Raw genomic sequence first — 25,427 nt, forward strand, 5'->3', positions numbered from 1 at the left:
GGTTGCTTTTAGCTCCAACAGGAGCACTTGTTTTTGTTGCCTTCGTCACAATGCTTCATTCTCTGTGGAAGCAGCTCATTTTCCTCCCTGTCAAAAAAAATCTCTGTGATTTCTCTTTTGGTAGCAGTCTGAATATCCACACGTTAAATCCACTCAGATGACAGTTTATGTTTCATATTTAACAGGGAGTTGTCTGAGGTAAATGATGATTACCTTAAGGACACAACAGGGAGTGATGAATCATGCCACAACTCAGCATGTCTTGTAGCTCAGAATATAAGAGCAATAATACAAGTTTTTACAGCCCTGGCCTTGGAGATTTATGTGCATAGCTGACAGGAAGGTGTCTTCCTCAAATTACACAGTTAAACAGATTTGTTTGTAATTGCAAACAAATCTATAGTTTCTTAGGGAATAAATTGATAGATCTGTTCCATCAGGGGTTTGTGTTGTTAAGAGAGGAGAGTTTAGATGGCTCATTTCTAAAGCTACTACTCCAACATGACAAAAGAATCTAAGGTGATGCTTTTATATAGGTGATGCTTATCAACCTCGGCTGCCATCTTTCTTGTCATACCTCACTGATGATACCAGTAAAGCAGAGATAGTTCAACAGTAATTTCTAAAGAGTCTTTAAATCCATTATAGTACAGATAAACTTTCAAAAGTTTGGCTAATATAAAAGCAAACTGATGTGACAAATGAATATGTCATCTCTTGTTTGAGCTGTCTCTCTGAGCTTTACCATCACAGTAAAACAAAGAAACTGACTTGTGCAGTGCAAGAAGGGTTTGTTGTGTTTGTTTTAAAATAGAGTTAATTAAATATTAAAATGAATGATGACTGAATTCCATTTAGCTGTCCCTGTTCGGCTCACTTTCACTCTGTCAGGACTTACTGAAACTTGAATGGAACGAAGCCTTCATTGATGTTGTTGGTAACATCTTTGCTTTTCAACGATCCCTGGATTCAGCTACTGTTAATATCTATGTTTGTTTGTCAAGACTCTAACTCACAGAAAAGAATAACTTAACTTGAATATACTAAGTGCTGTCATAATAGCAAAGGGACAATATACTATAAACCCTTAAAAGTGTACTCAACAGATTTTACACATCATTTACTTGTCATAGGAACTTCTACTACTCTAAATATGAAAATGACAGGATAATGTCTTCTGTGGCTCTGGGGGGAGCTTTCCAATGTCTGAAAAAATAACCTGTCATCAGGGTTATCTTGGCTATCAGCTTGCATCATGGGAAGTGTAGGACCTGTTGTTTTTGAGGCTTAAACCATACTAGGCATTAATAGTCAGGATATCACTAAAATACCCATTCAACTCATTCTTATAAACAGAAATTGTATGACATCCAGTTGTTGAGCACTGAGAATTCACAAAACAGATTTCCATTAACAGCCCGTTACCTTTCCACTCTGCATGGTGTTCACTGTATTATTTATACCAGTCACACATCTTTTCAGATCTTCACAATCTTCCTTCAGGGCAAACAGAGTTTTTGACTGAGTCAGCAGGGGTTTACCCGAGGGTTAAGATGGAAAAACCTTGTAACTTGAATCTGAGCGAATTTCATGTTTTTACTTAAATCATCAGGTCTACATGGGCGTGTAAAGTTTCAGGAAGTTTCATTATCATCAGGCCTAGAGAAGAATTTAAAGAATATGGCAGTTATGTTAAAAAAAAAGGGTGTAGTCTTTGCAGCTCGGTGTTGCTGTGACTGCAGTGATACAGTTGGAGGCTGCAGGCAGATCTGAGGTATCTCCTCCTCTGTCAGTCTTCCCTGGTTGGGATTCTGTCAGCCTCCTGCTGTGTGAACAAAGCCAACTTCTCACACCGGTTCAGCTCCCAGCAGGATGCGCTCAGAAATTCGGCTGACGTCAAAACACTTCTGCCATCTTCTGAGTTAGTCAGTGGTGGGAAGGAAACTCGTTTTTTAATTTGTGCCTTGATTTGGCTTTGTAGTGAAAAGAGCGAGAGAATGAAAGTCACACTGCGAGCATTCAGTAATGCAGACAGAAAAACGTTTGTTAGTACTCAAAAGCCTGTCGCTTATTGTTCCTGAAGAGGCTTGCAGTTCATGTCCCTGGTGTGGTTTTTAGCAGTTTTACCCATGAAAAATATAATTAACAGTTGGTTCAGAAAATATGTTGGGCTGATTTGTTGACAGTGTGAGACCAACATTACACATTTATAGGAGTTTATTTGTTACTCTCCACCAATGGGAATAGCTGTTGCCGAGGCAACACTTTCTCTCTCTGGAGAGTGTGAGGAAGGAGAAACCCGAGGAATGACACCCGGCTGTATTTTGGGCTGCAGTGTGTGGGCTGAGCAGCAGAAAGGAGGGAGCTTCCTGTGACAATGGGTGGGAGGTTCGCAGCTCATATTGGCCTCCGTAGAAAGCCTCTTTCCTGTCAGAGAATCTACTTAATAGTCTCTAGAAAAGCCTGTGTGAGGGCAGACCTGTGATATCTGGTAGGGCATGTACTCCACTTTGAACCTCAAGAATCACACATTTTTATAATCACCATTATTGCTCTGCTGGTGATGTTTGGCATGAATAGTAATAGCCCGACAACGGCTTCTATTGTAAAAACAAAAATGTGCTGCCAATGTGCTGCCTTTTGCCTTTGACTCGACCGTTGCAAAGTGTGTTCATTCAGACAACACACCAACTGAAAATTGTATTTTTTATTGAAATTAAATGTAAGTGCAACAATTTTTGGCCTGAGACAACAAGAACACCAGCGCAGAAATGGGCAGAGATCAATACACCCAGCTGTGAAGAACCATAAAGAGACAGAGCCCACAGGTGCATGCCAGGGTGGCAGTAGGGTGGGAGACGCATCAGCTGCAGCAGCAGCAAAGTGATCAGCAGCAGAGAGTGAGCAAGTGAGTTTGACAGCTGAAATAAACTACTCAGTTGGTGGCGGCCAACTCAGGCGACACATCAGCTGATGCAGGGTGATACATCACTTTACTGTTGTAAGGTTAGCACCTCAGAACTGGTCACCAGGATTCAGTTTTCTTTAAAATTCAAATGTGTTTTTCAAAGACCAGCAGTTTATTTATACTGAATGCTGTATGAATGTAGTATCACATTTCACAATAAAAGTTTTTAATATAGTTTGCAGTGTAAAATTGCAATTATCAAAATAAAATGATGATGCTTTATTGTTGCTTGACATATACACACAGTTGCAACAGTGCTGCAGTGTGAACAAGCAAATTAGAATCCAATACAAAAATGAATCCAAATATTGAATTGGCAATAGTAACTCAACATATACAAAGTACACTAAATGTATTAGTAGTGAATAGTTACAGTATTCGATGACCCCCACATAGTCAAAGTGAGTATAAGAAAATTAATAATGACATGTAAACTCTCGTAGGTTGTATTTATACTCTATACAAGTATTACAAGTAAAGTGAAAGAAAGATGCATAGTAACAAAATACACTGAGAGCATGCAGTGATAGTAATAATAGCTTTGACAATGTTTATAACACATATCCCCTCAACAAAGAAGTCATATCATGTATGGACACAAACTGACTGGAGAATTGTGGAGGTATCTTGATCAAACTCCACTTGTCTTCCTTTGTCTCGCCTCTTGGCATCTTTTACTCCTGTAATGTGGAGTGTGTCTCTCTGTACTCTTGTTTCCCCGAGTGTTTTATCAGAGCTTTTAAATAGATTTTAAGCCAGTGTTTATTGTTCTGCTGCACCGCCCTATTGCTGCTGCTGTTATCGCGGCATTCCCCCTATTCTTCTCCCCTCAGCACCCGCTGGCCAGATGGTGTCACTCCAGGAGCTAATTCAGCCGTCACATGTGTGCTACACAAGCACACTCATAGCAACATTCACAATTTAGGATTTGCTTAGCTTCTCACATGCACCCTTATGCATACTGTGACTACAGTATACTTTGCTATACTTAAAATAATTGCATGCATGCACTCACATATTAACACAATATGCATATATGCAATGAGGTTCACAACAACAGGAATATTTGGCATACACATAGACAGCAGCAGACACACATATTCCATTTATTCATTAATGCACATGTGCAAACACTTGACACAGGTGTATAAACATGCATATAAAGACTTAAAGGGTCATAAAACCTGCAGTTTTATTGTATGTGCGCTCAAAAAATACAATCAAATGGGTGTAGAATGTAATAGAGGAGGGGGGAGGGAATGAGAGAAAAGAGACAGAGAGTGGGGGGGGGCTTTCACCACCTTCACGTGCTATAGCATTGTCGCCAGGTCAGGAGAAAATGTCCAGGCCAAGAGCCACTGGAAAAGCATCCCGCAGGTTTCAAAACTATCAAAAACATACAATGTCTGTCATCTGTGCTATTAGCTTGATACGATCTATAGTGTCGTTTTATTATTGGGCGACCTCTAGCAGCCATAGTAGGTAAGTCAGTAAGTTTTCACTTGTAGCTTTGTCTTTGAGATAGCCCATTTGGGCGGCAAGGCAGAACAGGCATCCCTCATGTCACTACAGAGATGAGTGATAGAAGATCTCTACCTGTTTTACCCATAAGACTTGTTTTTAGTTCACACAAGAATATGAATAGGTTGTGTAATCTCAGTGGCAATTTTGAAAGCTGGTGTACGTGTTCTTTTACTGAGCATCAGTGTGACCTATATAGTCCAAACGTTGGACTTGATACTGTCGTTGTCAGTCATTGTCTTCTTTTATACACGTCTTTCTCATGACTGACTATGAAAATGACACAAATACTTGGTATGGAGGAGGGATTCGTTGAGAGGTGTAAAACTACTGGGAAGGAAGCTACACTTACTCAGTCTGAGTCATGCCGTGTACAAAAGTATCAACTAACTACTTATCTCTTGAATGTGGTAGATCGCTGACAGGAAGCAGGATTTCATAGCTGACATACATTTTTATGAAATGTCTTGTAAGGTCTTGAACAGTAATCAGCATGAACTAAAATTATACTTTGTCTTCAAGACTAAATATTTGTATATTTGTATAATATTTAGATGAGCTTTATCCAATCAAAATTATTATTGTAGAGAATATAGTTTTGTCTCAAAATGCATCAGGTTGGTTGTCTTTTATTGACAGCAATGGTTGGAGTAAGTATGAGAATAATTATTATGACAAACCAAAGTCTACAGAAAACATCATGTTGTACCCTTCGAACTCATGTCATAGCTTTCATGTTGATGCTTTTACCCACAAATCATCTTGACAGTTATTCCCACATGATTCAAATTCAGCATCATGCGCACTGCTGCCAAACAGAGAGCGTAAACACAGCAACTGAGAGAACAACAGTGTGTGAAGCAGAAAGAGAAAGAAATGACAAAGTGAGGGAGGTGGCCTGCTCACAGGTTTGCTCCTATTAAGTGGACGAGTGTGGCAGCAAACTGACCTGCCAGGGATTAACACCTCATGTCTCCTGTTCATTCCCCTGCCTTCCCAAAACACATCGCATACAGCAGCACTGCCAAAAAACTAGCTTACACTCACAAAGGATTAGGCCTTTAACTGTGAAGTCAAATGAACAGGAAAAATACACCACATCGATTAACAAAAGGTGAAAAGGATGCGGTTCATTTAATCCGTGTGCTAGCCAATTATGCAACATTGATCACTGTAGAAATGTGTGCTCTCTCTTGTTCACAGCCTGATAAGCTCCTTGGCACACAAATGCTCTCTTTTCTCTCTTCGAGGCAATAACCCTCTGATTATATGCTTTGAGAGAAACAGGGAGCCTGGGTAAATGATTGTATGCTCTAAGTTAATCAAAGGTATGTTTGATGTAGCTGACAGCGGCATTAGATGGAAGGTGTATGCTCTGCTGTCTCTGCGGAGCGTCACATGCACGAGACTATAAAAGCAAGCGAGTGCTGCATGATTAAATCAATCCAGTCTAAATCATGACAAGTCAGAGTGATTTATCTGACATGCCAAGAGCCGCGGTAATGCGTACAGAATCAGTCCAATAACTGAGCAATAAATCTGCGCAACCACACCTCAGCCATCTTAAAAGGAGCTAAACACAGCTGAAGTAGTTCCACAAATGACTCTGCTGCTCTCATGTCATATGGAAAGAGTGGAATTTACTATTTTAGTATTTACCTCCCTAGAATACCTTTCACATCAGGGTGACTAGAAAATACTGCTCATCTCAGCTTTCAGATGGCAAAGGCTAATTTTTGGCAATAAAATTTGTGAGTTCAACCTCTAGAAATTTGAATGTCATCAACAAGGACATGTTGTGCTGTAGCAGCCCAGAAATATGATACTGAAAATAAGTCTTCATAAAATGTACTATATCAGTTCATCATTATGTGATTGCAAATGAAATCATAATATAATTTAATTTGAAATAACTCAAGAACTTGTTTTTTTAAATCCCTTCATAGTTGATATTCCTTACCTCTTCGGCATATCATGATTTTAAAGGCTCAGTAAAACTGCAGCAATGCTTTCTTTCATGTGATGTAAATTATTTTCAGGCAGAATGTTGAAGCAGGACATTAATGAATGATGATTATGTTTACAGTGAGTGTAAACCAGAGTTTAATTTGATGACAGGTATAAAGGTGGGTCCTGTTTATGTTCAGTGTCTTTCACCAAACAGAATTGTGTGCACCCCTGAGATGTAATCAACATGTTGCATGCATTTACCTTCCACATAAAATATTTGCATACAAACAAAAAGGAGCCCCATTGAGAAAACATTGTTCTCCAGAGTACAGTATCTTTAATCCACAGTATAAGATGGATATTTGAAGCATCAACACTGAATAAAACACAGATCAGCTCGTCACCTCTGCCTTGTCGCTCTGAAATTAAACCAGATTTAGAGCAGAAGGTGAGATTTCACACTCCCATCCATTTAACACCTGTAGTTTGCCTGTTTCCATTTGGACCTAAATCGTCCCAGGATCTAAATCAGGAACTAAATTTAGCTTTTATAGGCCTTCATGATGACATTTCCCCCACATTGTCTAATCTTTACAAAATAAAGTTTTGCATTGAATTTATTTAATAGACAGTTTTGCTACAGCACCAATGTTGAACAGAAGCTACTTCTACAGTGGCAAATTTTCAAGGGGTCTCTGTAATCTCTTTGTAGCACTGCTTAATGTCGAGGGAGGTGTACCCTGCAGAGCTCTTTGTGTCTCCTGAATAATTACTGGCCTTAGAAAGAAGAGAGAGCAGTGGAGAAAGCGTGATGATGTGCATTAGACACCGCCATCTCTCTTTATCTCCCTCTCTCTTTACACACCCTGTCTATTTTTCTGCACTCCAGGCTCCAATTGTGGAGCTCCTTTGCCTTCTGGTTTATGCATACCTCATGAAGACCCTCCTTTGCAAGCAACTTCAGGGTTGCTGACATTCCTCTGTGCAGAATACATAAAGCTTCCTTTGGGAGCTGAATGTGCTTCCACAGTGGATCTCAAGGCCCCAGTGTAACCACATAAAGCCGTGCACTTTATTGTTGCGGGTATGGAAACCTGTGTTGGATTTTATGCACTCATACCCATACACACATGCCCGCTCATACACACACATGCTCGAGTCCCCATGCAGCCTGGAACAGCAACAAAGCTCTCCCGTACTGTTGCCAGGGTAACATGGTTGGGTCAAACCAGTCGAGCGGTCTCTCCTGCCGCACCCCCCACCCCCCACCCCCACCTCGTCCACTCACTTGCACTATCTCTCTTTCTGTTTCTCTGTCCATCTTCTCCTCTTTCCCTCTTCTTTGTCATCTACCATCCCCCTCTCCCCCACCCGCTGGCTCATCGTATCTTAAGACATTTCTTCTCCATTTCACTCACTGTCACATGTCTGCCCCAGGCTGAACAGGCTAAAATGAGGGAGATTCACCACTCCGACCACTTAGTCTAGTTAAGATCTGTAGAGGTCAAAGGCAATCTTCTTAATACTGAACTGGAAACACCAGGGACATTATAAAGGCAGGTTGAAAGTTATGTTTTTTGACCATGCAGGTTGCAGTACCGCTGAGGGGTTAAGAGATAACATCATGCATATTCCACTTAGAAGGCCTAATCCGTAACTACTGTAAATGTGGAGTGAATACATCAATGCCATTTTTACCAGCAGTAAAGCATATACTTTGCAATTATTTCCATCAGTATTTTTTCATTTGTAAATGAGTTTTTAATAATACAGAGTGTGCTAAGGCTGCTCCATTATGTGTAGAAAAGAAAAACCCCACGTCAGGCCTTTGGCATATGGAAATTATATTACAACTAAGCCGTCGCTGGCAGACACACAGTGATGGATTACACTTCTTCTCCTGGAGCTATTATAGATCTATTGTCGTAATCGTGGATTGTGAATAAATGGAAATGACACAGATAGACAATTAAAATCTGTTTATTACTCATAGAGCACAGCAGACATGAGACAGCAATGAGTGCAGGTGCAAATGGTCCAAATAAAGTCGAATTGCTCAAGCTCAGATGTACATACCTGGCACATACAAAACTAGATTGACACATTTTCATCCCGAGATGCACGTTTTTTTCTCTACTCTCAGTAGTCAATGTTGAACTGGTATGAACTGCATGTGTAACCAGTCTTTTTGCTTGAAAATTATACACGAGTCACAGAAGGACAGCAAAGAGAGGTACTGCAGGGATAGCGTCACATGTTATTTTCTCAGTTCAGATATTGTCCTGAAATAAGGTCACTAGCTGTTATTTTTCTACTTAAAAAAACATCTGAGGACACTAAATAAATTGTTCAGTGAACAATTTAATTCACTAAAACACGAGAGGGGAGTAAAAGGTGTTCAACAAGGCCCATAACCTCAGTTAGCCCATATCAAAGCTTTTTAGAGGTAATGCCATGTAAGTGCCTTAGCACACATACACATTCAAATTTCAAGTTCAAACAGTGTAACACTGTAGCTGGAAAGAAACGCCATGCTGCTGTTGAATTGAGCTTGACAGAGAGTAATGTGTGGCACACAGGGACAGGTGTTGAGTATCAGGGGCTCTTGGTTGTTTGAGGACTTTGCAAGGCTCAAAAAATGGGTGAGTGGCAGCTCCTCCCCATGCCACCCTGGAGGCTCCATCACAGCACTGTACGCACTGTAAGTCACACATGTGAGCTTTGCACAGCTGATCTTTATACACTTACCCCCAGGCCTTCTCGTGGTCCCAACTGCTGTGCTTGTGCTATTATACAGTTGAAAGTTTTAGAGAGGATGGGAGAGTGGTGACACAAGTGAAAGGTCACATGATTTAAATGGATTTGAGTTTGTTGTACTTGCTTGACTGGGTGTTGGACTTGGCCAGCTGAGATACTGAGATGACCCAGAGATGCCACATTTCATAAGCAAAACAGGTTTCAAGCCAATTGCAAAACCAAGATACTGCAGTTATTCCATGTCTCGGCGAGCAAAACCACAAAGACACAGCAAAACTGCCCCTTTAGAGAATTTCCCCTGACCCTTTAAGAGTCTGGCATTGCCATTGATTTGAAGAGTGAAAAACTACAACAGCATACTGGTGTAATTACTCATTTTGAGGTTTGGCACCAGAATGAACTGTCAGTGTTGGGTGGATCTATCTTGTCTGCATACCAAGTGTAGCTCTGTGAACTGGCATTAGAAATACATGTGTGACAATGGCAGACGAGGATTAAAATTCTGTTTTCATGAGATTTTGATTCACAGACCATACATGGAAAACTATTTCAAATTTTGGGTTACCATAAGTGTCATCTTTACTTTAGATAATGCTTATCTTCTTTGATTGCTGCATGCAAAGACATTAGCTTGCATTAGCTACAGTAAGTACAATTAAAGATGAGTGTGTCAAACTGTCCAATAATCTTTGTGGTACTTGTGTGTCTGTTTTTTTTTTCCACCTTGGCTGAATGAGAGAGATCATAACCACAGGGACGCCCTCCAGAATGCTAATAAGACTCCACATTGATGCAAGTTGATACTTAATTGATCCCACCACTTACCGCTGGGTTGTTCACAATGGCACATTTCTGTCAATAAGAAAGGAGAAAGTAAGGGAAATTGCAAATTGTAATCCATACGCCTGACTTAATGATTATTGATGCACAGTCTTACTGGAGCCTCAGCATTGCCTATAAGGAGGAAAACACCTGATTGTGTTTTCTGCGTCCCCTGTTAACAGACTGTAGCTGCTTTGTGTTTGTAACAGCTCTTTAAAGATGGTTCTGTTAATACCATCTGGTACCTTGTGACAAATGAATCTGTTGCTCTGTGAGGTGAGAAGAGCTGCTCTGAGCCGTGTGATGTCAGTGTCATGACATTAAATCCCTCTGTCAAAGAGGTGTCAACCTGTCAGCGGTGTTGATTTAGCATTCTTTCGTGCTGGTGTAAATGGTGAAATAATGATAGACTGATACATTCACTGCTGACATTATGGACAACAACATTGTCGCTACTCTGACCTCAATACAGTGACCATAAATTGTCTTTAATACTATTATGCAAAGCATTGTAGGTCTTAGATCCAACTCTTCAAGGTCTTAATGTTTTATTCTTTAAATGAGGCCACTTACATATAGTGTAGTACATCTATATTCTGCTACTCTATCGTGTTAAGTGCACTATGGCACAGAAAGTAACTGTTTTAACTCTCACAATGAAAACAATCAATCTTCCCACAGTCAGTGAGTGTCGTACCCAGTCTTAAAAAGTGTTAAGGTAATTTTTTCCTCTAAGTGGTGAGAAGAAAATCTCATACACTGAAACACTTCATGTGTTTCCAAACAGCTTCTCCTGGGACGCTGGGAATTGTACCAGCAAGTAAGAAAAAAAAAAAAAAAACAGTTCAGCCACAAACATGTTCACTGTAGCACCAAATAATTTATGCCAAGACTCCTGGACTAGAACATCATAATGAAGGTGTTTGTGTGGGTGGTTTTAGGATCTTTGCCCTCTCCCTCCCTCTACAATTAATTTTTAGTTATATTTCTGCTTCTGTCATGGAAACCTTGTTCCTTTTCATGGCAAGTTTTTTGCAGTGCTCGACAGTTGGACACCTTTTGTCACAGAAGTTGTCATTCATTAGCAGTTATGGGGTTAACGCGTTAGACATCTGCTAACCTCCCACCCTCGGAGCCAATAATTTGATTATTCATACGGAGTGCTGAGCTAACTGCGGTCAGGCCGAGCGCTGCTGGCTGTGAACAGATGTTGTAACGTGAACTAGCAGCCCTCAGCCTTGAACTCCATGCAGCTTCAAGCAGCGGCACGTCGTCCTCTGCCGTTCAGACACACAGTGATATCCGCCGACAGGCTTTACTAGGCAGCAGTGTGTCACAAGCTCCACTCAGGCCTGATGAGATCTGGAAATAAGAGGCAGCAGAAGCCCAGGAGGAGGATACGATTCAATCACTTGACACACAAACAGGCAGGCAGCAGTGGTTTCCACAGGCTGGCAGATGTGCCTCTGTGTCAGCGTGTATGTACTTCTTCATCATATCATGTTGGGCTTAACTTTGCCCAAACTGCCAGTGCATCTAGAGCTCAATTTGACCTCTGTCAAGTTTTCACGTCAATGGATAACTCAAGATGGTGGCTGCCAGTCTTATTGTACTAACAAAACACTAACCAGAAGAATAGCAAGAGAACCTCAGTGTTAAACCTGAAGTAAATCAAATGTCACATAGCTGGTCTCACTGACTTTCAGCCATGCTATAAATTTCTTGCCAGAGTAGTGAAATTATGTTAAAGTAATAGTGTTCTGATGCACAGACTGTGTGTTACATTCATTGGCTGCGCATTGAAACTGATTGAGGTTGGAGCGCAGTAGCCAGCTAGATTGAGCATCTTCACTCGCCGCATAGAAAAACAATGGCTGTAATTTGAACACTGAATTAATAATTTAAGAGTTTGTCTGAGGGTTTAATAAGCACCATAAATGGGCAGAATAGCTCAATAAAATGGTAAAGTGCATTTATAAAGCACTTTTCTACCTTAAACGACAAACTTTGGCTGATGTTAGGTATCAGTGTTTATTAGCTTTTTCAGGCACATGGTGTCGGCTATATCAACGCAAGGTTTTGAATTATTATTATAACTGGGATGTAGAATTGCATTTACGAGTCTGAAACCAGTCACTTAAAGCTAAAATGAAGCAAACCCCAATCACAAGTCATAATAGACCATACACAGCATGGTGCCATTTATGTCTTCCTGTGCAATTCTCGTCATGGGGTGAGCTGGGAGAGGGGGTGAAGGAAAACCACTGAGTAAGATACCAGGCAGTTGCAAATGGTGTTTGGTTTCACATAAACAAACACCAATTCCGTATAGGCCGTAACCTAAGCGTGAAAGGAATGATTAGTTTAAGGGGGAAATTGCTTGGTCATAGTGTAAGTGTAGAGCGACTGTATTTTCTCCAGTGTGTGTTAAAGCAGCACTTCACATCATAAGCTCATTATATCTGAGCCATAAAGTGATTATGGGCTCCAGTAAGGCATTGTTCTGCTGTTGACAGGATTAAAGATTTTTAGAGAGAGCGAGTGAGCGTCGCTGCTCTTTGCTCGAGTGTTTGCTTGCTTTGTATAACCCAGCAGTGAAAGGGGCTGCGCGCTTGACTGTCTGCCAGCTGCGGCACACCCTCACTCCATTCTTTTACACATTCATCTCCTGCCAGTCTGTCTATCCATCTAGATATCTGTCTGCTTTGTTCTTGTTCAAAGGCGGCTTTAAGTGTCGTATTTCATAGACTTGTCATCACCTGGTGTACAATTGTTTCAAGGTCTTAAAGAAAATCCTTGAGACACTAAAAGCAGTAAATCTTTCTTGTCAGTGTGGCATTGATTAGTAGCTCTGTCACTGCACTACAAGTGCTGAATTCCTATGGGCTTTGTAATGGGCTTTGTAAAAAAAAGGCAAGCACTCATACAGCATCCACTGACACTGCCTTGTAAATTTTTATCATTCTGCTTCTTTCACTAGTGACTTAAATTAACAAGACGCTTATCATCGAGGACTACAGTAGCAGTGTTTGTTTATGTATGTGTGTATATATCGACCACTTCACTGTATGTATCCTTTGGGTGTATCTATCCATCCACACACTTTTAAATCTGTAAGGTCTAGATTTCTAATAAGCTCTCTATTTGCTACCTCTACCTGCAGAAGAAGACCGGAGTTGTGAAGACACAGGAGAAGAAGGAGCGGTGGAAGGAGAAAAAGGTGGCAAAGCGGCAGAAGAAGGAAGACGAGGAGGTGGAGGAAGAAGAGGAGAATGTCCAGCCTGTGGTGGATCCCCTGGAGAACGGCTTCCTTCATCACGCCCAGCGGGAGCAGGAGAGGATGAACGAGAGGCTGCTGAAAAAGACTTACTCCAAGAAGAACAAAATGGTTAGTGCCCACTTCTCTGCCTTTGTTTTAATTTACAGTAATGCAATCTTATTGGAAAGTAGGTCAACAAAGGTCACATGTATGTTGCATGGACCATTGGTTCGTGTTTTTGACAAATGAAAGAGATGTCGGCTTTGGCCATGAAGGTAGAGGATGCTTAGGTGGCATCTGAATCCGTGTCCTTTGTTGTGCTTTGACTTATTATTTACACAATTCTTCTTCCCAAGAATACACTCTCCATCCCTCTGTCGTCTGCTCCACATTCACTGTAAAGCAGAAAAAAGAGTTGAATTGCATGAACAGAGTCTAACACCCTTGTTGAGTGTGATTTTACTTATTCTTGTGTCAGCGGGGACTTTGTACCACAGTGCTGAAGAAATAGCTTCACTTCACGTGAGACACTTGAGTCCCCTCTATCTCTCCACCATCAAACCACAGCTCAGTGCTCAGCACTGGAGAAAATCATTTTCTTCAAATCCATCTGCTAAAGGCTGTCATGTGGAGTTTTGGCCCATTTAGAGCTGTCTAAAATTGACTTTTTATTGCCACAGTCATTTTGAAAATGGTATATGACATGTTTTGTAACATTTACTTGGCTTTCTTTGTTTGTCAAACAGAAGCTTTTGACAGAGCTCCCATTGTCTTTTATGGAAGTCCTGGTCATTGCCACAAGAGCACAGAGGGACTGTAGAATCTTTATTTGTCTGAGATTTTGTCAACAGGGTATTTTGTAGTCAGTAATGATGTTTCTCACATCGTGGTTGATGGTAACTCTGGACACTAGCTTCCTCTCTCTCTCTCTGCTGTTAAAAGTAACTGTATGCAGTGGCTTTTTAATGGTTTGACCTTACTGTGGTTGGTGCCAGTAGTTGTGGTAGCTACTCTATTTATGTATTTATTTATTCATTCATTTATTCTCAGCAAGAAACCTTTCCTTACTAGGTGTTAAAAGTGAAAGCCAGTGTTTTTCCCATAATTCTGCTGACTGCCTCTATAGACTACCAGCCAACTGTGATCATGCAGTCTCATGCTGATACCAAGTAGAAAGCTTGTACTTGTCTATTTACAAATGTACTGTACGTGACTTGTGAATGCCGATGAGCCCGCTACCCCAAAAGTGTTTGTGTTTCATGAACAGATTGTTGGTATGCCGCCTTCAGGTGGGTTTACCCTGCCATTCTATCTTTGTTTTCCTTCATGACTGCAGAAGTGGCTTTTTGTTTGTTTATGCAGATAGAGGACTGCCAATATGCCCAGCTTCAAGCACACTGCTGAGCCCACAGACTCAGAGTCTGTCTCAGTGAGATAGCCCATCTATGTGTTAACAGTTTGTTTAAATGGGCGGATGTTTTTATGCTCCTGTTCGAGGCCAGGATCCACCATAGTGCTGTTGAGGATAAGAGGGGAAATGTAGTCAGGAAGCCAAACTAAATAATGAGGCTATGTAGCCCGGAGGCCTCCTCCACAGACAAAAATATCTCTCTTAGATAAGATTTCCTCAGGAAGTTAACATGGCTGAAAATGAGTTTGGCTGTGATATTTAGTTTGCTAAGAGACAGTTGAACATTATGTATTTAGCTGATGCTCTTATCCACAGTGTAAGTGCAATAGGCTGCAATTACTCAAACAGATCTACATTCTAGTCCAGATAACAAATCCATGATATCAGTAAACTGCTGCTGTCATATGAAAACCATATATCTTCCACTGAGCTGAATTTCATATTTTACAGTAACTTCCTCTCAGGATTTACTGCACATGCTCCCTCGGAGATTAAGATCCTAGAGAGATTATGAAAGTAGCTCAAAACCCACTTGAAAAGTAAAACATTTTTTATTTTCATTATTTTTTTCCTATTCCTCTACCTTGGTGAGCATTATACCAAAGTAAAGAGTCAGAAAGTCTTGATCTGCTGTCTTAGATGAGGTGTTTTTTTTTTTGCTTTCTATGTGATATTATTGTATATTGAAGGCTGTGGCTTCATATTACATCTTTTTTCTTTGCCATGTTTTAAGTGCCATTAGTGCAGTTGGAAATAATATGTAGGTGGTACAGCTACGGATGCACTTGCCTTCAGCTTGTATTACTGAGTATAATTCGGCAATGCAAAACAAAATACCTATTTTTTTCCCAAAAGTGCAAATAGCAACAGTCCACAAAACTTTATATTATCTCAGGCAAAGGCTCGCTATGTCAGTAAACCACTGTAATGAATGTTTCTCCAGCACCTTGCAGTGTCTTAGAGGGACATTTTTGACTGGATAAGGCACATTGACCCCAAGTATTGTTAAAATCCCCAAAAAAACACCTCAGTCTTGTGATCCATAGATAACTGGAGACGCCTCCCTTCCCAGCTGGACGGATCAATAAAGACTGCTGGCTTTCCTTTGCCCTGGTGGTTCCCTGTAGCTCTTATTTGACTTCCGGTCCTTTTTTCTTTTATCAGTTGCTTGCTTTAATCTTGGTGTTTGTCTGAAGCATTGTTTGACTCTTTCACTGTCTGAGATCAAGCAGCTAAAATATTTTTTAAACTTGCACAGGCTCTAGTTCTCTGCATACCTTTAATATATGACTACAACTCCCAATTCCCAGCTACATTGTATTATTGTTTTGAGAACTAACAGTTATGCTGTGAAACAACACCACCCAATTCCTGTCATAATCACAGTACTGATGAATGAGGCTCATGACATGATCATGTTGCATAACTAATTAATTGTAGATTAAACTATGAATTATAAAGCAGTTGATCTGCTCCTTTAAATAAGCATTTAGTAAGCTGAATGAATCCTCTGTGTTTTAGTTATAAGTACAGTTGTGTTTGAGCAGGCCTGTTTGTTAAGACCATACCTGCTCACTACCACTGCTTTTTATCCCACAACCACCTGCTTCCATAATACGATTCATAACTTGTTCCCAAACAGGAATTTGTGTGGCAAGCAAAGGCACATTACCACATGACCAAACCAACATCTGCTGAGGGTCTTACTGAGCCTGTGTACCAACCTGCCTCGTGCAAGTCTTTCATGGGAGCCTATGAACAATTTGATTGTTTTCACTCCCATTTATCCTCACAAATACAGACGCATTTCCTCAGGTTATTGTGTTATGGGGGATGGAGGTTCATAAATTCACTGTTGACTCTGGATCGAGTGTTTGCTCACTCACTGCTGTTTACAAATGGTTTCTTTTGGTTAGTTTATGTGTCAGCAATGTACATTTCAAGGAATTGTTACCCTGTTCTCCATAACAGCATACAATGATCACAGCAGCTGTAAAAGTTTAACTCTGAGGCTTTATTTTATTGTAGTAGTTCTGAAGTGACTATGCGAGGGCAAGTGTTTGGAGTATTAGAGCTAAGGAGAGATCAATAGATCTATTCTTACTTTACCCTCACCCCCTGTGATGATTTCACTCTAAGTGTCCCTGATAGATGGATGGATAGATAGATCCCATGCATCTAAAACACGTCCTCTTGCAGATGGACTGGGCTTCGATGAGGAGCCCTTTGTGGATTTTATCTGCCGTAGAAAATGTTCTTGGCAACGGCGCCAACAGACTCGATCACAGTCATGTGCTTGTTTAGTATTCACAGTCCTCTTTGCAGGCAAGTTAGAGTAACAATACCATGAACACACAGTACTGTTAATGTACTCTTACTTACATCAATGAAGGCTTACTGTAGATCCTTTCATGCAACTAAACAGATGTTAGCAGATGGATGTGCACACATAAAGACTTTTGTCTGCTGTGGGAAAAGGGCTGAACAGAGCAGCCATCTGGGCTTTAAAGCAGGTGTTTATATAAGACTGCGATTTTCTCCTCGATCTGATATGAAATAGATGTGAGGCTCATTTACAGCTTTGAAAAACTGTTTTATGGAATCATGTGAAGTGTAACAAACAATTACTTAGACATTATGCCAGATCATACAGATAGAAAACACTGATGTGTACATTCAGGATGCTCCCAGCACAAATGCACTTGGAGCATTTTCTACTTTTCTCTTCAGGCTGCCCCTCCCTCTAAGTGTCCAGTCTAGTTTTTCTCTGTCCATATTTCTCTCTGCTTTGCTGGCTCACCAGTCAGAGGAGTTTTCCTTAGTGTATGTCTCCCACTATGATCTGCAGGCGAGGAGATGTGTTGCTTTCCTCATGGCACCCTGGGGTGCCAGAAGCTCGCCGCAGGACAGGAACTGCAGTATCAGGGCAGACCTCTACACAGGTGTGCAGTTTTGTGTGTGTGTGTGTGTGTGTGTGTGTGTGTGTGTGTGTGTGTGTGTGTGTGTGTGTGTGTGTGTGTGTGTGTGTGTGTGTGTGTGTGTGTGTGTGTGTGAGTGAGAGGGAGAGAGAGAGTACACATGTAGGCATTATCCTATTGGAGTACCAACCAGAATATTAACAGTGTTATCAATTACAACTTACTTACTAGCTGACTTCAAGGCCTCAGGAATGGTCTTAAATTGTGTGTATATGTGCGTTTGTGTATGATTGTGTGTGTGTGTGTGTGTGTGTGTGTGTGTGTGTGAGACACTATAAGTGCACATCAAGGTCTAAGGACTATTTTCCTGTCACATCCTGTGAGGAACCGTTTCTGCAGCAGTCACACATGTTCTTTGAAGATGTTTTTGAAGGCTAGTACTGACATTGTTTGAATTGCAGCCAACCATTTGTACCAGTTATTTGCATGTGACAGAAATGAAACATAATGAATATGTGAATAAATGAAACACGGTTTCATTAGATTTTTAATTTTGGCAGTCAGGACCAAGAAACACACTACTGAATTTCATGGAAGTGCAATTCTAAATGGGTTAGTTATCCCTGAACGTTTCAGTCATTATCAGCTGAAACTCCACTGAAATTCATAGCAGCAAACAAAACACAGTAAGTTGCTGTTGTACTCAGCCAGTTGAAAATCAACAGAAGACACACACAACCAAAAGAAAACATGATCAAAACAAGAAAGTCAGGTAAATATCACACTGTTGTCATTAACAGTGTAGGTCATTACCTTATTATTGTTGTTACTAAGGTGAATAAACAAAACAACACACCAGTCTAACCTACGTTGTTTTTAACTGTCATTCTCTGCTGTAACATGTCATAAAAAAAGCTTGCAGGATCCCCAGCAACATGGCTTTGACCTTCAGTGTGCTTCAAATGGGGGTCATGAATAACACATAATGCTCAGTTGCTCAAGCAACACACTGATAGCCACAGATACACATCACCTTCCCTGTCCATTAGTGCAGTGCTTTCCCCAGTGCTGCACACACACCCCACTAACAATGTCATATAGGAAAACACCTCTGGACACTCCACTCTATTACCCCCCCCCCCTCAGGTAAATCCCTCACTATCAGACCAGCCTGTGGACATAAAGCCAGTGTCCTGCATGCCTCTGTCATACTGTAGCTGCTTCGGGATTTCTTCCCCAGCTTTATATCTAGGTGTGTTTATAAGCAGTAAGCCAGCCGGAGACAGATCAGATTAGCTGGGGCATTAACAGTGCACTGGAGCATAGTTCAGGGGCAGCCTGAGAGCTGCGATAGACACAAGAGCACCGCTGCCCATCAGCAGTGGGTCGGTGGTAACAGCCGGGTGATCAGGATGACTGATAACAGTGGGCTGGTTGTTATCTGGGGAGCAGTGACCTTGAGTGGTAGCCGCTTGACTCAGGAGACGCCCAGCAGACAACACAGAAGGGTGACAAATTAAAGGAAAAACCCGAATAAATGGGGGGAGAAAAATAATAAATACAGATGCTTCCACTCAGGTGCACTGCATGGTACAATTAAGCAATTAACATCTAGTCACACTCTGTGGCCTGCATAAAAATGCTGGGCAGGCCCAGTTGAATCTGATGTGGTAATAAGAGGAAAACAGCTAAGTGACTTTGAAAGAGGGTTCATTATAGGGGCAGAGACGACACAAGCTTCAGTCACAAAGACGGCTCAGCTGGCCAATGTTTCAGTCGGGACAGTGACTAAAGTGACATCTGCATTTAGACCTATGGGAAAGACTTCAGTAAATATCGTTGGAAACATTTGATTAGTGTATTAGTGGGATATGTAAGGAACAGCAGAAGAGCAACTCCACCTCAGGTGACTGAGAGTGTCAATGCAGGACGTGATCAGACTGTGTCAACAAGAACAGTCTGTCGACAATTACATAGAGAGGGATTATAGTAGGGTTGCAGTGCAGAAAACCCTCATTACAAAGATGAAAGCACACGTGAGAGTTCAGTGGTGCTCTGGTCTACAGAGATGTGGAAAAAAGTGATATGTTCAGATGAAACATGCTTCACCATGTTCTCGACAAGTATGCAAGTGCATGAACTACACTAGGAGAACAGTTAAGGCCTGAAAGCTTGAAGCCTACATTGAAGGGATTCAGTGGCTCTGTTATATGGTGGGGAGCATTTTGCTGGTATGGTCTGGGTCCCTTTAGAGTGAGGGCTCACTGCAAATAATACAAAATTGTTCTGAGTCATCATTATCCTATGATGAAACATGTCTATCCTGATGGGACCAGTCTCTTCCGGGATGACAATGCTCCCATCCACAGGCCACAAGAGGTCACTGATGGGTTGATGAGGATCAAATGGCCTTCACAGTCACCAGATCTCAACCCAGTTGCACCTATGGGAGATTATGGAACCACTCTCCATCTCCATCATCAAAACACCAATTGAGGGAATATCTTTTGGAAGTATGGTGTTCATATCCTCCAGTACAGTTCAGAGACTTGTTGAATAAATGCCAAGGAACATTGAAGCTTTTCTGGTGGCACATTGTGGCCAAACACCTTATTAAGAGACTTTATGTTACTTTTCCCTTTGATTTGTCACCCGTCTGTATCCCTCCTGGCTAACCCTGGTTCCATCCCGGTTAAACTAGATTACGGTGAATCCTCTCCCCCTGGGCAAATTTCTGAGCTGCAATTAAATACTGCTGACTTATTTCAACAACAAAAAAATTAAATAAATTTTAGTGTTCTTTAGACAGAAAACCTTTAAAATAGAAGTCATACTTTGCTGGATTTATCAGAACAACTTCAGTATCAATATAATAAAGATATTATGAAGATTTTTCATTTATCTTAACTGAGACTTGCTTTACACATGACTTTTTTCCTCAAAATCATGAAGAAATATTTGTTCGTTTAATCTTCTGAAGCTCACACGTTTTGCTCAATTTGCTGTTATCTGCTTATAATGTTGTGGTTGATCAAGGAACTGAAACACTACCTACTGTTGCCCTTGTAATGAGATCAGCCCTAAAATGTGAAATCCTTGATGTAATTATGGGGTTGGAAAGCTTGTAAGTGGTAACGTGATAGAAAAGGCCTTTACTCCTGTTACTCAGGTTAACACTGCAATTTAACAAAGAGCATTATTAGATGAGTGGATAATGAGGTGCACTGCAGAGGTGTCTGCAGGCACATCATATGCGAGAGTGTGTGCAGGGTACAGAGACAGATGAGTGAAGGAGCGTGACTTGTAATAGACCTTGACAGATCAGTTAGTTAGCTGCTTGTAGCATGAACATGCACATGATGCATAATCACATGTCAGATAATTGTCTCTACCACATCAAAGACGAGTTAACAGAGGAACACACACACGTGTGTGTGTGAGAGAGATAATAACAATATAAAGAGTTTCATTCAAATATTAGGCCCCAGATTATTTTAAAAAATAATATAATGCATGATAATGCACTCTGACACACTTTGATGAATTGATTACTGATTAGAAATTCCATGAAAATCTTAGTTCCCTTAGCTAAGAATTGAATTGAAACCCTGAGTTTACAACAGAGCTGATATTGTGCATCATATTACATTAAGCTCTATAAAAAGCAAAGTGGACTACATAAGCATATATAGCTATATATTGATGTAAGTTGCTGAAGCTATTAATTAATCTGTACTTTATAATTTTACCATTTAATTGTTGTAGATTATAGTTTTCCAGTATACAATTACATATCTCTTAAACCACTTTACTGCCTTCCTACAGGGAACCTCAGTAGCAGTGGGTTGATGAAAGAATAGTATTACACTCCCTACAAAACTACACAGCTATGCTGGGCATTTGAACCAGTAACCTTATCCAGACCACATTCACAACAAGCTTGTTTTTCTAATGTGGTTGAAACATGCCAGTGTGAATTATGACTCAAGTGAAAGGCCACTTCTTAAATGAAAGACATCTTATTTTGGATTGAATCTTTTTAAATGTAAAACTACAAATTAGGTGTATTTAAAATGAGTAATATATGACTTCATTAACTTCAAGAGCAGACCAAAGAGTTCCAAGAACATTTGATGAGCCTCCAGCACAGTATATACCATAGTAGCATTGGAATGACATAATTAAGAAACTCACATTTTCCCAGTATAAATGAGTAAAGCCAGATAATTAGAGCAGAGATCAGACAGAGAATGTTTATATGTCACTATAACACATGTTACATTAATAACACCGCTTTATTAATTGATTTTTGGCTTACAAACAAGGCTTTTTTTTAGATGAAAGGTGCTGTAAAACCAGTAAGTTGCTCAAATACTTGAATATTTAAAAGTGTAAATAGCTGAGCTGGCGATGTAGTTGTTGTGCACTTGTGTTAAAAACTTGATACTTGAGAGGTGGTCTTTGAGCCACTCGTGCTGATCGAGTGATACAGTAGAGTAAATCCAAGTTAATGAGTTCCCATATATAATAAAATAATGAAAATTGGTGAATGGATTTCTCTTCGGTAAAACTGGCACGTATGAGATTTGTGGTAAAAAGGCCAGTAGACTTTTACGCTCCCTTCCCTGAGATGATTTTCCTATATGAAGAAGTGTCTGAGAGTGTGTACCTTTCTCCGTGTGTGTGTTCAAGTTTCCTAAATGCCATCTATTTTTGCTCAGCAGACGGCCTGACCACAGTGGATTTAGTGTAAGCAGCCAAACTCGTCCCCATGGGTTTCCACTGGGACTGGTGGTGTTGACTTTGCCCAGGATGCCAAGGGAAGGCTGGGAAAGGATGAGGGAACAGTCCCACCGGTGTTGAAATGGAGGTGGGGGAGGGCATAGAAGGATTTTGTGACCACTGCGCTAGTCCCAGGGGATGGTTTGGAGTTGAACTGGGTCTCAGTCTGAACTGGCCTCAGATGGTTGGATTTGGAGAGTCGGTAAACTCAAAGGTGGCAGATTGTGGAAAGGGCAAGAATGTAAATGTGACTGTGACAAATGTAACCTATTGGAGTAATCTCAACAAACCACATTTCAATGGAAACACCAGTAAAATTACTTTGTGATTAAGTTTAAGTGCGACCTCCAGGAATATTTAACTCTCCCAGGATTTCTCTTTAGGATCCATCAGCCCTCCCAGCTACAGCCACAACCTTCCAGCCCCTTAGACAGGGAGAAAGAGAGAGAGATATCGGTAGAGAGACAGAGAGAGACTGAAATAGAACTGGAAATAAAGGGAAGAGAATGACATAGACCGGCCGAACCCAGACAACCTCTGTGCCCGCTGTGCTTAGCCAGGTGAATATTGCATGGGACAGTGCACAGTGATTAATGTCAGGCCATGTAAGGTGCTTGGCCGGGTTGATCTAATGTAGGTACACACACACACACACACACACACACACACACATACGTCCCATCACTTTTAACAAGCCATAGTCATTGAGATACAGCAGGGCTACTTCAGAGCAACCACTCTGGGGACAATTAGGCCTGGGAACATTAAATTAGCAGGGATCTAAAGTCATGCTCTGTTGGAGCTGTGGCTATTGCATGCTGGGATTCGACTAGGTAACACAGGCAAAGAGAAACTCCTCCTGGATATACTGTGTGCTATCTGATATTGCTGTACAGGGTAAGAACATTATTTTACAGCAATGTTAAATTTTGCAGTTACATTCTGTTTTTTCAGGGCAGTCATTAGGTTTTGGACTCAGGAGGCAGGTGTTAGCCACAATAAATTTGTCAGGACATTATTTCTCTGCGCTATGCTAGCTGGCTAGTTGTGATTACTTTCTTTTTTTATGTAATTTATTAAAGTGGGACCTCCCAGGCTACATCATCTTCTAGTTATGCATCTACTGGAGAATCTGTAGCTATAGCAACAGATATATTGCCCCTGGTAGATGTTTAACTAGAGCAGACAGCAGGGAGAGCCACTTTATTACACCTTGTGCTTTATGATTTACAGTATCATTGTGGTTTATATTACAGTAATGTTTAGGGAGCAGTTCAGAAATCTGTGCTTCAGGAAATCTTAGCTGTCTGGGGTCATATTCCTCCTGCAAAAGCTTTCTACAAAGTATCACAGTTTGAGCTGCAAGTCTGGAGTCAGATTTATTGTGAAATGCTTTTATCGAACAGGCTTATTACAAAGTTCTTGTGCAGATGTAAACAAGAAAGAAGATTGCAGACTGTAAGATATGAGAGCAGCTTTGTTTGTGAAGATGTGTACATGTGCAGTTTGTGCACCTGCATCAAACTACTATTACTTTTAACAAGTCTTCTTACTGGAGGTGTCACAGGAAGCACACTGCCACTTTGAACCTGAACAGCCCTTAACAGACACTGAACACGACAGTTCAGGGAAACAGAAAACAACATGTTAGAAATGAGGTCGCTCAGCCCAGACCCTCAGATGATGCTGCTTTTCGTGTCGTTCCATGTAGAAGTCGGCTGATATTTGCCTTTTAGGGAATGTACATAAAAAGTGTCATCCACCTGTGATGATGAATATTTCTACTTGTCAGAAAGTAGCTGAAATTCCTTAGCAATGCAAAAGCATTTTCATTTTCTCATTTTAAATTTTGATATGTGAGATCTAAGTTTATTTGCTTGTAGCTCTTGATCGCTGGTGCTGTAGTGTTTTATAAAATATTGCTTGTCATTTACATAGCATGCTAGTTAACATGACACATTTTTTCAGAGTGTATATTCATTTGATAAACTTTCTGTTTATGATGCTCTTTTCCTTGTCGAATATGTGTACCAGAGAAATCTTCCCTGGAATCACCAAGGAGGCAGCAAGTGTCTGCACATGTGAAAGCTTTCATGAAGTGCGTTGAATCTCTGGTATAATGGGAAATTTACTTAAAATGGAAATAAGCATCTGTCCCAGTGTTTCATCCAAGCAGTAAATAGATTGTAGTGGGTCACAAATTTTATCTGTGAGTTTAATGCGTCATTAGTGTCTCTGCTGTTTCACAGATTATCAAAACTTCCCAGAAAAAATTTACTTTATAAATGAAATGATCGGCCTTCAAAATCTCGCATTGGTTAAACCCGAGAAGAGGGACTGTAACTCGGCTCTGTCAGGGGTCAGGTTTCCTGGTTACCACTGTGTCCGGAGGCTGGCAGCTGTCTGGTGCACGGTGCTGTGTTACATGAGGGGCTTTAAGGACGTAGGGATCTTGTGTTTGTTAGGGAGAATGGAAGAGGGTGGCAGTCCTCAGCCTTCACTGAAAAGAGGAGCCTCCTGTAGTTGTGAGAGGTCTTTTGTTTGGAGGCCTGTGTGTTTTGACAGGCCTGAGAGGGAGTAAGACAATAGAGAGGCCAGACGTATCCTGATGCCATCCTGCAGAAGGCTGCTACGCTCCACTTGTATTGTTCTCCACTGTCTTTACTAATGTTTCATTCTCTGCTTGTCACAGTTGTATCAATTTGTTTTAGTTAATTAGCGCTTCAATTAGCACCTATTTAATTTGATTCCATTTAATCATTGCTTGGCTTGAGGAATGTGTTTTCGCATGTGCGTTCCAGTGTGTTGTTCATCTCATTTACATTCTGTTGTATCTCTGAGTGTTCTTCTTTTGGGTTTGTGTTTTCTCATATGTGTGCACAGTGCCAACTCATATATACTTATGTGTATTTAGGCATGTGGTCTTCTGTGTGTGTATGCATGTGTGTCTCCTCGTGCTGCTGTGATGAAGTGCTTGTCCACTTGGCGGCGTCGGAACATTTAAGTCTAATCTTTACCACTTTAGCCCATTATGGTCAC

The 25,427-nt window shown here is 40.8% G+C and overlaps 1 protein-coding gene across 1 annotated transcript in view; it reads left to right on the top strand.

The window, feature by feature from the left end:
- LOC111227408 (fibrosin-1-like protein) overlaps positions 1–25,427 on the top strand; it is a 280,643-nt gene that overhangs the window by 82,220 nt on the left and 172,996 nt on the right. Inside the window, exon 2 of the mRNA XM_022752861.1 lies at positions 13,182–13,406. Coding sequence (XP_022608582.1) covers positions 13,182–13,406 — 225 coding nt within the window. The remainder of the gene's footprint in view (positions 1–13,181; positions 13,407–25,427) is intronic.

Source organism: Seriola dumerili, unplaced genomic scaffold, assembly GCF_002260705.1.
Source record: "Seriola dumerili isolate Sdu_G_001 unplaced genomic scaffold, Sdu_1.0 BDQW01000017.1, whole genome shotgun sequence".
NCBI classification, from domain to species: domain Eukaryota; kingdom Metazoa; phylum Chordata; class Actinopteri; order Carangiformes; family Carangidae; genus Seriola; species Seriola dumerili.